This window comes from Zymoseptoria tritici, chromosome 18, assembly GCF_000219625.1.
Source record: "Zymoseptoria tritici IPO323 chromosome 18, whole genome shotgun sequence".
In the NCBI taxonomy this organism is placed as follows: domain Eukaryota; kingdom Fungi; phylum Ascomycota; class Dothideomycetes; order Mycosphaerellales; family Mycosphaerellaceae; genus Zymoseptoria; species Zymoseptoria tritici.
In genome coordinates, this window is record NC_018201.1 from 128,313 (window position 1) to 142,956 (window position 14,644).

Here is a 14,644-nt window from a genome sequence, read left to right on the forward strand (position 1 = left end):
GGGGCAGACTCAAGGCCACGAGGGTAGCGACTCCGCCAGTCTATTCGAAGACTCCTCCCCTCGTCAATGTTCAGCCTCAACTGAGCCTCTCCGAGGCGCTGCCGAAATGAGTCTTTCGTTCTGCCCATATATGCCCTCGTTGCAGGGCAGACGTATTTCGCGAGACATATCTTCGAGCCGCAGCTCAATTCCTTCTTTCATCCCACTTCGACTTCGAGAAACGCACCACGAGCACAGGAGTCTTCAGAAGTCACTCGACCTCCTACAAAAATGTAAGCAGCTGTGCTTCGCGTCTCACGGATGCGGCTAACACATCTAGGTTGTTGATGTGGATTTATGCCGTGAACACGTTAGTGGACAGACGACCTGCTCTTCAGCCCCTCCCGGTCATGGCAGAATGCGACGAAGCGCTCAATTCGAACGAAGACCGTGTCAAACGTCATTGGTTGGAGCTTGCTCTGGATCTGACTGCCGCCTTTTTCGGGGTTCTCACCTTGATTTGCTTCTGTTGGTCGCGGCTGGCAAAGTAGCCGATTCAGAGTGCCGCAAGTATGCCTGACCCCTTTCTTGATCGAGGACAATTTCACTGACGTCCCAGTAGCATCTCTCTTACCTTGGCTCCCATCAACGCCTCGGTCGTTCCATCAACGTCTCGGTTGTACCATACGCCTGACTCGATCGCGCAACCTAAGAACTGCGAAAAGAGAGTATACGACAGTCAGATCCGAAGGACACTCGCGAAGAGACGGAACAATGATACACTATCTCCTATGCACAGTTCGCTATCTGGAGTCTGAAATACACAGTCTCGTCCACTATTCACCGCCTACTTAGTCCATGCTCTATGGACGCACTATGGTCTGAACCAAATTTGGCCGCAACCGTGAGGCAGTGCGAGGATGGCATTTATGATCGGAGTCCGCAGTCTGTCGAACATTGTGATACTTCACTACAAACATACCGCCGATATGTTCGCTCGCCCACACAACTTGCCTGCGTGGAGCATTCCATGGGTTTAAACACTCTTTACGTATGAAGACTTGAAGCTCAAACGTCTGCGAGCACTGCCAAATGTTGCCCTTCGAATGTCGAACAGTTGTTAAGAATAGTCGGATAAGGTATGAGAAGATATGGTTTGCACAGGTATGGTTGCAATGTTCACACGTCTCGTCGATCCTCGCGGTCTGCCTACATTTCCCCGGGCCTTTATGCGTGTACCAGTCGACATCGGGGGTAGTGATTCCTTGACCACTTCGTGCAAATGCAGTATCAACTATGATCAATTAACATCCTCCCGTCGCCTTAATAAAACTTGACAGTAATCTTAAGTCGTTCGAGTGTTCCTTGGCCGCAAGTTGTATCTCGGTGGTGGCACTGTAGTAGCCTCTGCCTCCGGAGGAACGCTACTGAAGCTGGGTACAGCAGTGTCCGGTAAGCTGCACGGCGGTGGAGGGTATAGTCGCGAGAAGTCTGGATGAAAGTCATCCGCCCACTCTACAGCATGCGCTCCTCCGGCAGAGAGGCCGCCAAGTGCATCAGGCCGCAAAGTCTCGCCGCTCGAACGTTGGTCATCGGTGAGTTCATATGGGTAGTCCACATGCCAGTCGTCGTCAAGGCATTGCGCAGCACTCGGTCGCCGGCTGGAATCATAGGAGAGTATCCGCAGTAGAAGAGCCGAGCAGTTCTCCGAGAGCCCTTCAAAGGTAGGACTCCACCCGCGAAGTGTAGCAAACATCGCGAGCCACTTGCCGTCGCTAGGGATCGGAGGCAGTTTCAAGGTCAAGATACGAGAGGCAAGTACACCGGTCGACCATACGTCTGCTCGCTGCGCGTCGTACTCATATCCATCTCCGCCGTGCAGATAGATACGAGCCACTTCCGGGGCTATGTAAACCAAGGTTCCGGGCAAAGTAGTCTGCATTCGACCTTTACGCGACTCTCCGAAGTCGCTGATCACGCAGTCGGACGGATGAAGTAAGCGGAGCAAGACGTTCGCGGCTGTAAGATCACCGTGACTAACATCGTTTTCGTGGAGCCACTTGAGACCTCGCCAGACTTAGACCATAATGGTACGGCCGGTCTCCTCGTCTAGCGCATGTGGAAGAACGGTGTGCATGTACTCCTCGAGGTTCCTACATGCCGCAAACTCTATAACAAGAAGCCGCGCACCTTGCTATGCGAAGAAGTCGACGGTTTTTATGACGTTTAGGTGTCCATTATTGTGTTGAATTAAATGCAGCGTAGACATCCGCAGCTCTCTTTCGAGGGTCTCCTCGGCGGGCGGGATCTGCCCAGAGGACAGGGACTTATTAACGATCATCTTCACGGCCAGTAGTTTCTGATCGGAAGTCCGCATAATCTTTCGCACGGTCGAGTTTCTGGTTGGTGTGACGTTTGGGTGTCTCCTGTGTCAACGAGAGGATCTTGAGTCGTATGAAATCCTCTGGCTGGTTCGCCATGCGACGCAAATCATCCCACAAGGTTGCGGTCAATCTTTCAGGATTGAATTCTACCCTAAGCGACATCGATCCGGCGACGATTGTGTATCGCGTCTTCTGAGCAATCGATTCCTTCATCAGACGGACTAGCTTTCGATTGTTCACTACAGTCCCTTGGTCCCTGTCTCTAAGTAGTGTTGGTCACGACCATATAGGTCGGCGGCCAATCCTGTGTGAAATCGAACGATAATCGAAAGTGAATTCCGCTGATGCCAATGGCTCTGGCGCCGATGAACACATCGCACTGACTCGGGTCGCTCCCAAAATGGAAGCCTCGCGCGGTCTTCATGTGGTGCGACTGCAGTACGAGGACATGTTCGGCGAGTGAAGGCGTGCTCTCACGCTCTGGCTGTCTGCCCTCAGGCGTAGAGGCTTAAGTCGAGCGATATTGCTGATCATGTGGGTGCTCGAGGATCGAAGCGTCGGTGAGGGTTACATTGACGATGCCATTCGATGGCTGCGATGTGCTTGCCATGGCAAGGCCAACGAGACGAGTAAGGACAGTTTATTGATTGTGACGTGAGGGCCACCCGATGTCTCATACAACCTGATGACTCGGCAACTGGAATCGGCGGAAGAGATGATCCGATCCGGTGAACTGGCCTGAACCTCGGCTGTCCAACTCGCCAAGCAAGCCAAGGTACCAACGTTGCTGCACCTGCGACCTGCCATCGACGCCTCATCACACGTACCTTACTTTGTCAGACTCCCGATCGCTTAGAAGTTGTGGAAGCTCCCCATCACCAAGGATATCGACCATGTGAATCAGAAGGCCGGTCGGGCCGTTCGTGCCCAAGGTCTGACTGGATACTTCGTCTGGTTTTATTCGTACTATGTCGACGATGCACAGAAGAACGTCCCAGAAGGATCCAAGCATGATTCGATGGTTCACCGCGATGGAGGAGCAGCTACTCCGTATCAGCCAGAGCCGGCGCGCGCGCATGAACACGCACCTTTCCTGCCGAGTGGACCGCGCAACACGACCATGGCAGAGGCAGGTGAAGGTCTCCTCGGTGATCCAGATCAAGATGGCGATACTGACGATGCTGCTGCTGTCGCTGCCGCTGCCGCTCGCCTTGGGATTTCATCCGATGACAACTACCACAAGAAGGACTGGACCAAGCAGGAGATCGAGTGGCGTGAAAAGGAGACGAACATCATCCGCCTCGCCCTTAACAGCCAGTACCTTGCGACACTACGCTGCTGTCGTGTCGTGTGCAACCATCTGTATGAAGAGCATCTCAAGATGTACGACTCTGTCGCAGTCGATCCGATCAAATGCTGCAGCATGTGCAACCCAGCGCTGCTCCAGCTTATTCTCTGGGAAAAGGAGCCACCAGCCGTGCCAAAATCGAGGACAGCACCAAGAGCAGGCTCGAAGCAAGCATTCTTCTTGCCCAAGCTGAAGGACATTCTCGGCCAATTCTGTCGCAAGGCATTCGACTTCGAGGCAATCCAGCAGGGATACGACTTCGACAATCTGTTGGCGGATCTGCCATACAATCTCCTCATCGAAGACCAGTACGTTTGGGAGCTGGCCGAGTGCATTCGGTTTGAGGGTCTGGAGCGGCCAGATAGTGAGCCAGAGTTAACGGCGGATGATATCAAGGATCTCGCACCGCTGTTTTCTGCATGGCATGCTGACGGCGGACCTGTGCGTCGCTCTGAGATTCCCCTCGGGCTATTGGCACAGGAGATAGTCAAGGTGGCCCCAGATGTGTACATTGAGCGTCGCGCAGATCTCGACAAGAAGTAACGCAACCGTGAAGCGGTTAAGGAAGCAGCGAGGAAGAAGGCCAATCTAGATGCAGCCCCGAGGCCGTCGCTTCCAGAGACTACCGTCGCCCAGTGCAAGACTGGTCACACACAGCGCTCTGACAAGTCGGCCCAAGCAGCTACACTGCTGCAGCAAGCTCTGGCCAACTCGAATTCCATGGCTGACGATGCAGAAGATGAGGATCGAGGGCGTGCCGCTAAGCGTGGTCGTGGTGGCAGGGGCAGAGGCAGAGGTAGACCACACAAGCGCGGTCGCGGAGGACGCGGTGGAACTGCTGGTGGAACTGCTGGTGGAGAGACTGGTGGAGACGAGGCTGGTAGAGAGACTGGTGGCGCAGGTGGAAGCACTGTGGACAAGCGCCCTGCAAGTGAAGCAGCATTGACTCCTCTCGGTCGCGAGTCTCAAGTGCCACGAGTTGGCAGTCCTGGAAGCAGCACAATGGTCGCGCCAGGCAACATCGCCGGTCCATCCAGTCGTCCTGCTGCGGCTACCACTCCTGCTCGTGCTGCTCAATAGCAAATGCACGACGCCAACCAGACCGTCTGTCGCAGCAGCGGCCGTGAACGCACACCATCACGCAGAGTCCAGGAGGCTAGGAGCGCAGAGGCAGAGTTCGGTGAGATGGACGACTTCCTCGGCCTTGATGAGGTGGACGAGAGTCCGGTGCGTCCTCGCCGTCGCCGCAATTGACGTGGGTGTTGAGAATGGAGGGAGTGTGGAATGTTGTCGTCGTCTTGATCGGTCGCGATGCCTCTCGTGTATTGTCGCAGTCGCAGTTCGTTGGACCGGTGAGATTCGAGATTGGACGAAGAGTTCCAGTGTGTGTGTCGCATGCCATAGACTGTAGCCAATGCTCTCGTCCTCATCTCGTCCTCATCTCGTCCTTATCTCGTCCTCAGATCCATCTCCCCGTGCTCTCGAGTCCTCAATGACATCCTCATTTGTTCTCCCTTGTATGTTGCAATCCACCAACATGGGCGTCCAGTCCAGCAAGTCCCGCGATCTTTTGTTCGTCATTGTGTATGCCATTGTGTGTGGGGATGCGACCACGATGTCGTGCTCTTGGAAGGAAGCGTGTCGAATTCGACGAGTATTGCCCTGCGTAAACAAACCTTTGGTGGGCGTATATGCTGTCACGGCTGCCTCGAATCCCAGAGACCTTCTTCCTTCCATCGACCTCACTTCCATTGCTACAACCACATCGCCCGCTTGCAAAGAACTCACGCTACGATGCCGACTCTACAAATCCAACTGGACACATCTGGCGATACAGCGCGGCAGTCTCAGGCCCCAGGACTTTCTGTTATCACACTGGACTTTTTGTTATCACATTGGACTTCTTGTTACTACACTGGACTTCCTGCGGCGACATGCGTTGAATGCGTTGGTTATCGCCATGCGAGGCACGATGGAATGATGAATGAGGACAAGAGCTATGCATTCATGAAAACGCATGGAGTTTCACGATGAAATGTGGGCGAGCAACTCGATACGGCTGTGGAGAGCAGGGTGGAGAGACATCGTGGACAATTGCTACAACCGCTTTGGAAGGACTGCTGCACAATGGAAAGACTGCTGCACAATGGAAGGACTGCTGCACATTGGAAGGAGTGGACTGCGAAGGAGTGGATGGATCGCATGCCTCACCATCAAGCTCGACCGGACTGCCGCAGAGGACCTCGATTTCGCCACACTTCTGCGAAGAAATTTCCGAGCACGAACAGTCGTGGAAGAAGAACAGGATGCACACGATTCACCGCCAACGAACAAGACTTTCTGCTGCTATCTACTCGCATACGTGGCCGCCAAAGCGGCAGCGAGCACACTTGCCAACACCAAGCCCTTTATTAAAACGAGCACGTCCAGCCGCCGTGTACACTCTACATGGGGTGTATCCCCTAACGCGGTCCCGCCCAACACAACGAGCATACCTCTCCGACCGATCTTCTCCAAACGCAGTCTCTTCAATCCGCGCGGCATGCGAGCGCCGGCGCGAGTTCTAGTCCGACAGGACCTGGCCGACCGCATTGGAGTGGCTGCTGTAGTACGCACCATTGATCGTTGGCACGTACTCCTCAGCAGCTCCACTTCCAACCGGCCGACCAGTCCGTCCTCCTCCTCCTCTTCCTCTTCCTCCTCTTCCTCCTGTTGCTGTTTTTGCTTCTGAATTGATGGTGTGAAAGGTTTTCACACCCTCTGCCAAGCCCGTGAGGAACCGTAACCATGGTTTATCCAAGGATCCATGGCTCGTAACAGGTCGTGCACTTTTGGGTCGTCAACTTTTGGGTCGTCAACTTTTTGGTCGTCAACTTTTGACGGGAGACATTGTTGGGCAAGAGGATGTCATGAAGTCCTCCTTGACCCGCTTCTCCGCCGTATTGAATGGCTTCGAGTACCGACTCGCGCCCTGCGGCATATTGTCAAGACCCAGCACTCTTTCATGGCGTTCCGGATCGTTCTGCTCGTGCGAGATTCAATCGCGCGGAGTTGTTCTTTGCGGATTCGTGGTTCTGGCCTCCGCCGTCGGTAGCAGGTCTCCCTCGGATGCTCGTGATGGCGCGCGGGTATGACGGATGAAGCGTTATTTCGCCGAACCCAACTCCTGCAGTCTCGGCGATTGGCGGAAGATGCAGATCCACGAGGTGCCGAAGCGCGAGGTCGGAGCCATCTTGTATGGGGCGTGTCTGACTCCAGTCGACTTGGGTCTCGCCGTGCATTGATACTGACGTTGCGCCCGAGAGGGGTGACCGGCATGTCCAATGTATTCTCTTCAACAATGCTGTCCTCATTTTGCGGCGCAGCCCACTGTTTGCTTGCCATCCTGTTTTGCTTGACGTTCCACTCTGCGTGCCTTTCTGCTTTGCTCAATCTCGAATATGAATGGCGGACTGGGCGGGCCGTTCATGTCGCGCATGATGGGTTCGTGATGTGATTCGAGTGGCGCTTGGGATGAGTCCGTGGTGGCACAACGATGCTCATGGTATCCCTCGATTCGGCGAGGCGTTGCTGCTTCGCGTCGCCACGGTCGTGCTCAGTGGCCTTGCGCTCCTCGGCGAGGCGTTGCTGCTTCGCGTCGCCACGGTCGTGCTCAGTGGCCTTGCGCTCCTCGGCGAGGGAGCCATCGGCTGCCTGATGTGTCTGTTAGTGTGTGCCATCCGGAGTACCTTGAGGCTTCGGACTGCGCGCACCTGGATGGCGCGCTCGAGACAGCAGAAAGAAACGCAGCAGCAGCGGATGGTGCGGATGCAGTGGCTGCCGACGAGATGGTCTGGTTGGCGACGTCTTGGAAGGTTGGTGAGTAGACCACAGAAGGACGTGCCCGACGAGGAGGATTGATGATCTGGACCAATTTGAAGCATTTGATTGAGGCCCTTTAAAGTGTCCCCTCGATGTTTGTACACCGCAGAGCTTCGTCATTTTGAAATTCTCAGGCAGAATCCAGGCATCAACATCACCTCCATGCAGACATGGATGTCAAGACAACCTAACTGTTTGTGACAAGGATGGCGGGGACGAACTCGCCCTCTGCCAACTTGCCGCAAAGGCGGGATTGATGCGTCATATTGAAGCGAACAAGGAGACGTCGGTCGGTGGTTGTGACAAAGGGGATGCTCTGGCGGGAGAGTTGAACGGTTGTGGTGGGCTCTTGACGGATGCTTGAATGGAGATCGTGATGAAGTCCAGTTATGCTGTTGGATTCGTCGGTGACATGCTACCGTACTACAGAGCGGTAGATCCGCAGGATGGACTTGATGAAGCCTGCGGCTATGGTATTTGCGAGCGCGTGCTCGATCAGACCGGTCATCGAACCAAGTCTCATTGACGTGCTCCTCTCTCATGATCTGACTTTTGCTCGAGAAGTGCGAGCTTGGAGCTGGCCGTGCTCATAGCCGCATCCGCGAGGTAGACCTACTACACGGCGAGTTCTTCTCCGCCATGGTGGAGAATTAGGTGTCGGGTGTGATTTTTCATACAATGCATGAATCCTGAGCCTGACGAGAACCATCGGATGTAATCGCAGATTAGATCGTTGCAAGTATGGATCAAGCTCTGTCGGACAGGCAGAAGAGGTGCAAACAGTAAATTGAGGTACAGCGTGAGAGCACCACCGGGAGGAACAGGAATGGAACGAATCATGTCTGCCTTCTCGAGGCCGACTCTTTGGGTTCTTGTTGTACCAAACTGTGGAGGGTGCCTTCTAGCTGGCCCCAGACCTCAATGGTGCTGGTCCAGGCCTGGTATGCCCACGTGTAAGCCAGCTGGCAAAGCAGACACCATTGGCAGCCGGGACATACTGGATTACGGCAAACGAGCTCACTGGACAACGCAGCGGCAGACGAAATGCTCGGGGACATCGCAAAGATCACCGCCCGCTGGAAATTGATATTCTCAATTTATCTGGTTTGGAGGTACGGATGAGTTCGCTGGTTGTGATTCTCGATGTCACTGGTGGCTTGGATTGCGCATCCTTTCCCGTTCGTTTACCTCCCTCTTGAAGTTGACTGGTGTACTGTTATATGCCTGTCGCCTTACATCATATAGCTTCGAGACCCAGCACTCGTTTTCGAAATTCCAGAGTGGTCGACAAAAGGCTTGCTGACTTCCAGTTCGAGTCTTCAGGCGAAGTCTTTCTTCACAAGCTCGCGGATCTGGCGGTTGAGTCGTTGTTTTATTTCATTGAATCGAGCGAGCAGACTCCCTTTCAATGGCTTGGTCCTTGACTCCTTGTCCGCATGACCGTGATCTTGCTCAGACTCATGAGGACACTCATCGCTCTTGCGATTCCAGCCTTTGCTCATCTCCACCTCGGAACTTCAAGGATCCCGTGTAGCTCTTCTGCTCTCAATTCTGTCTGCATTGGTACAAATTGCGAGTCGTGGTCGTTGGAACCTTGCTGTGGGAGTCTACGATCAGTCGAGCAACCGGATGAGCGTCACCTGCGGGACAGAGCTGTCGGCCGCCCGGACAAAAGGCTCCACGTAAAGACCAAGTCGGGTGCTCATTCATCCAGGATGTGTTCGGGTGACCATCGTTGATCGCGGAAGAAAGCTGCCGGCCATTGGCACCCAGACTTACGAGTGCTGTCGTCGAGAGCAAGCGGGGCGCCTTTGCTCGCAGTCAATCCTTGTCTTTTGTCGATTGCGAAATCGGCAGGTGGCGAATGAGCGGCATCGTAGTCTTCGCCTGGGCCGCAGTCGGACAACTTCAAGCTCATTCAATGGGATCCCCCACAAAATGGCATCGGTCTGCGCCAACAACGGCTTGCCGCACAGTGCAAGATCTCACCCGGCCGAAACTTATGCCGCCATATACTTTCCTCGTCCCCGGCCAGCATGTCGCTCCTTGTGCGTCCGTGGTCGAGCCGTGCGGCACGTCTCCTCACTCATTCCTGTCCGGCATGCTCTGTTCTTCCCTCCTCTTACGCCCAAAGGCGCTTCTCATTCAACCTCGTCCTCAGCAATGTAGTCTGGCGCAGCGTTCACTTTTGCCTTCGCCCGATGCTGGGTGTGTTCGGGCGTGATATCCGGCCACGGCCTTGGGGTTATGCGCACACACACTGGTGATGACACCCGTGCGTCAGGTTGCGGACTCGGTTGGAATGGCACTGCAATGCCAATGATCTCGCGGCTGCGTTGCTTGTATAGGGTGCTGTACATGTGCGACGACCGTCATGGTGAGTGAGGAGGAGGTTGTGATATATTGACTTGGACGAAATCTGAGTAAGCTTCTGACCCACCGAATTCGACACACCAAAATCTGAGTCAGCTTTTGACCTAGAACTGTTGTGGATCATCAGACTGACCATCAGTGAAGTGCACGTGACTAGTGCCAAGGCATTCCCACACACAGATAGCTAAAGTGAGAATCTCACACTTAAGATTCTCTCTGCATAACAATATATACCTGCTAATTAGAGGTCCTCTTCTACTTAGCTTAAGTCTAATCACAACAGGTTATGAGCCCGGCGTAACTACTGCACACTTAAGGAAGAATTGTCTGTTCCAAGCGCAGCTACTAGAACCTTACTATACACTGTTTAGACAGTTGACTAGCGAGCCGAGAAAGAGCTAGTTACAACAACAGCCGCAATGCAGGCTAATAAGTTCAAGACTGCGAAGGAGAATAAAGTCCTAAGAAAGGGAAGCAACTTCTTAGACTAGTTAAGGATGCTTAAAGCAGCCCTTATAGACAAGGAGGTGTTAGGCTATGTCTTTTATAACATTCCCTAGTGCCCTGCCTAACTAAAGCTAGGAATTGAAGTTAGATATCCCTCTCTACTAACTGAGGATAGTACTACTTTATCCTCCCAGGCTCTAACTCCTTCCTAAAAAGAAGGAGGGGACACTCTAGTAACAGAACCTATTCTAACTAGTAGACTAAGACTAACTCCTCTCTAAGTCTAGCATAAGCATGACCTAATTGCATACGGGATTGTCAGCAAAAGGATTAACTAATCTCTAAGGCCTAACTTTAGGGATACAGAGAAGACAGCTAAGGAACTGTATAATACTGTTGCAGCTACCTATAGGCCTGTTATAACTATAAACATTTATAACAGCCTAAGGATTCTTGGAATTAGCAACATTAAGATCTAAGGAACAAACACTCAGAAGTACTATAAGGACTTCTAGAAGTAGCATTACAAGTACATCTCTGCAACAGAACAATACTCTAGGTCTAAGAGCATTCTAGTCTTAAAGCTTACCTTCAGTAATAAGCAGATTAGGCTGTTCTTCATCTAGGGCCTCTACTATCTAGAATACCTAAGAAGCTAGAGACAATCCTATTACATTAAGAACACAACTCTTAAAGAGCTGATTACCTTATTAATTAAGGAACCTCCTCTACAGACATAGAGGACAGCAGGAGGATTTAGGGGTGCTGCAGTAGATAATAATTAGTGTACTAAGTGTACCTATTATATCTATACAAATGCAGATTGCTTTAAGAAGCACCCTAACAAGGCCCTAAAGTCCTAGGTACATAGAGGAAAAGGAGGATCTAACAAGGACAAGAAGAAGTCCTAAGACAAGAGCAAGAGACATAATAAGAAGGGAGGAAAGGGTACTACAGCAATTAAGCCTATCTCCTCTTCTAATGCAGGCTTAGGCTCTAATTTAGACAGCTTATTTGCAGGAGCAGCAATTGCTGCCGCTAGAATACAAAGGAGTGACACTATTGTCTAGGACTCTAGTACATTATACTACTTCTTTAACAACAAGTCCTAGTTCTTAGACCTTAAACCCCTAGAAACCCTAATTAGGTTCTCTTAAGCTATTAGACAAAGCACAGTCACATACTTAGGAAGTATAAGGATTATAATAAAGTACAAGGGGAATAAGTTAAACATTACCTTGCAAGATGTGTTGTACTCTCCTAACTCTGATTACAACCTTATCTTAGCAGAGACTCTCTAGCTAAAGTACAAGGTCTACCTAGACAGGCTATCTTTATGCATTCTAAGGAATAACAAGAAGATAGGCAAGGTTCAGTCTACTTATAATATTCTAATCCTCTAGAATGCAACTGTCTCTCTCCCTAAGGGGAGTACTAAAGTTGCTTCTACAACTAACAGGAACATGTCCTGTCTAGCCTTTGCTATGCCTAAGGCTAACATAACAAGATAGCACTAGAGACTAGGCTATGTAGGGAACAAGATTCTTAGTACAACAAAGGCTTAAGTCTAAGGACTTAAGCAGATTAACATATCTACACTTAAGCACTATAAGCTATGCAAGCTTGCAAGGTCACAGAGAGTAGTATTAAGAACTCTAAGACTAACACCTTAATCCTTATTAGATAAGGTCTACATTAACATTATAGGACTAATCTTTCTACTAGACATCTTTAGATGCAAGTACATCCTTATAATTACTAATGCAAAGTTAAGAAGGAGATAGGCTATCTTCTGCAAGCTTAAATCACAAGCTGCACAAATTATTAAGAAATAGACTACTAAGACATTTAACTAGTACAAAAAGATAGTCAAGATCTAGTTCTTAGATAGAGGAGGAGAGTTTAACAATAATAATCTAATTACATTTGCAGAGAATAAGGGACTAAGATAGGATTTCTTAGCTCCCTATACTCCTAAGCAGAATAGAATTGCAGAATCATCTAACAAGGTTATCCTTAACAAGGCAAGAGCAATAATAATTAACTCTAGCCTACCTCTTCCTCTCTAGAGTTTTGCAGTTGCACATGCAATCTTCCTTACTAACAGGCTAGTATGCCTATTAACTAACAAGATTCCTCTTTAGGAATTTGATTAAGATCTTAATGCTAGAACTCTACATATTAATCTAATAAAGGTTAGGAGATTTGGATGCAGAGCATATCTGCATAATTAGGGGAGACCTGATTTATAGAAGTTCTATCCTAGAGCAGAGAAATACTAGAATCTAGGATTCCAGGAGAACACTTTAACTAACTATATAGTTTAGAAGTTTGAACCATCTACCCTTGCTAGGTTTTAGCACAAGATTGTAACCTCTCCTTATGTAACACACAATAAGGATAAGGTATATAGCACAATACCTGCTGCCCTAGACTTCTAGGGGGAGAGTTTCCTGCAACTAATGCAACCTATTGCTACAGAACAGGAAGTCTATGCTATCTACACTAAGGATTAAGATTAGGGCCAGGATGCCTAAGGGCAAGATGCCCAACCTCTTACTACTTCTTATCTTTAAGAAGTAGAGAACATGTTTAATACTATACAGAGAGAGAGAAACTAAGCCTCCCTTTTAACATCTTAGGGGGAGCAAACATTAGGTTAGGACATACAGTCCTAGGATAACTAACACAAGCAGTCTAAGCCTAATTAGCTAGAGGCTACTAAGCATAAAGAAGCCTCCTAGCTAGCTTAGGGGGAGCATGTTTCTAAGGAAACAGGAAGTCCTAAGGGATTCTAAGGAAGTCCTAAGGGATTCTAGGAGCAGGCTAATGCCTTATTAACACAGCTACAACATTAAGCATTAGCAGAGGATTGCCCTAAAAGGGAAGACCTCTAAGATTATACTATAACTCCCTTCCCAGATATTTATGTTATAGGAAAGAGGAAAGCAGGGAGAAGCCCTAAGAGACCTAAGAAATTAGGCAATAAAGCAAGTCCTAAAAGCTTAGGCACATTCAGACTCTTAAGAAGTAGAAGATTAGTTGTAAGAAAAGACTACAGCAAGATCCAGAAGATGGGACTTAAAGCAACAAATCCTAATCTGTCTAATCCTAAGACAGTTAAGGAAGCTCTCTCTAGATCTAACTACAAGGAATAGGAGAAAGCTATTATTAAGGAAGCTAAGTTACTTAAGTCCACAGGATGCCTTAAATGGAAACTTATTAGCACCCTCCCTAAGGGGAGAGTCCCTCTTACAGGGAAATGGGTCTTTAAGATTAAGGTGCTCCTAGATAGAACTGTAGAGAAGTACAAGGCCAGATAGACAGCTAGGGGATTTACACAAAGGAAGGGACTTAACTATGTTAATACCTTTACTCCTACCCTAAGAGCTGCAATAGGGAGAATACTTCTGTCCCTCTTAGTTAACTTTAGCTAGAAGAGGAGACAAGTTAATATTAAGACTGCATTCCTAAATCCAAACCTAGATAAGCAGATCTTTATTAAGCTACTAGAGGGAGCTTATCTCTTTAAGAAAGATGCCTACAAGTACATTATATATGTTAAGAAAGGACTATATAGGCTTAAGCAGGCAGCTGCTCTCTAGCACTACGATGCTATGGACACTCTCTAAAAGCTTGGTCTAACAAGAACTATTAGTAATGCTTGCCTCTTTCAAGGGAAAGGCATCCTTGTTCTCCTTTATGTAGATAACTTCTAGATCTTTAGACAGTTAGACCATAAGATTAACAAGCTAATTAAGGGATTGGAGCAGAAGTACACAATTAAGGTTGTTAATACCAATGTCTTTCTTAGACTTTACCTAAAGGAAGGGAAAGATAGCTCTATGTCTGTCTCTTAGGAACACTATTCTAGAGACAAACTTTAAGGACATAGTCTTAGCAATGCAAAGAGTGTTAAGTACCCCCTTAACACCCTCCTTAAACCCCTCTAGGATAAGGGAACAAAGGAGGACTATAATCTCTTTAACAAGATCATTAGGGAACTGCAACATCTGTTAAACTATACCAGACTAGACATTAGTTTTGCTGTTAACTACTATGCAAGGTTCCTTTAGAACCTAGGACCTTTGTATGTTTAGGCAGCTAAACACATCTGGAGATATGTTGTAGGCACAATTAACAAGTGCCTTGTATATAGGAAAACTAAGGAGCAAATTCAGATTAAAGCATTCTTAGACTCTAACTTTGCTAGTAATCCTAGCACATCCAGGTCTACCTTAGGAATGCTCTT

General features: G+C 49.5%; 2 protein-coding genes across 2 annotated transcripts; one reads left to right on the forward strand and one right to left on the reverse strand.

Annotated features, from left to right (window-relative positions):
• Nucleotides 1-1,600: 1,600 nt before the first annotated feature.
• Nucleotides 1,601-2,047, reverse strand: MYCGRDRAFT_30482 (uncharacterized protein; the record flags this gene model as incomplete). Its single annotated transcript, XM_003847080.1, has 1 exon — nucleotides 1,601-2,047. A coding segment is annotated over one exon (447 nt), but the record flags the coding sequence as incomplete, so codon positions are not given.
• Nucleotides 2,048-2,763: 716 nt separating this feature from the next.
• Nucleotides 2,764-4,791, forward strand: MYCGRDRAFT_97866 (uncharacterized protein; the record flags this gene model as incomplete). Its single annotated transcript, XM_003847033.1, has 3 exons — nucleotides 2,764-2,790; nucleotides 3,220-4,152; nucleotides 4,348-4,791. 3 exons carry the CDS (start codon nucleotides 2,764-2,766, stop codon nucleotides 4,789-4,791), a joined length of 1,404 nt encoding a protein of 467 aa, XP_003847081.1.
• Nucleotides 4,792-14,644: the final 9,853 nt, after the last annotated feature.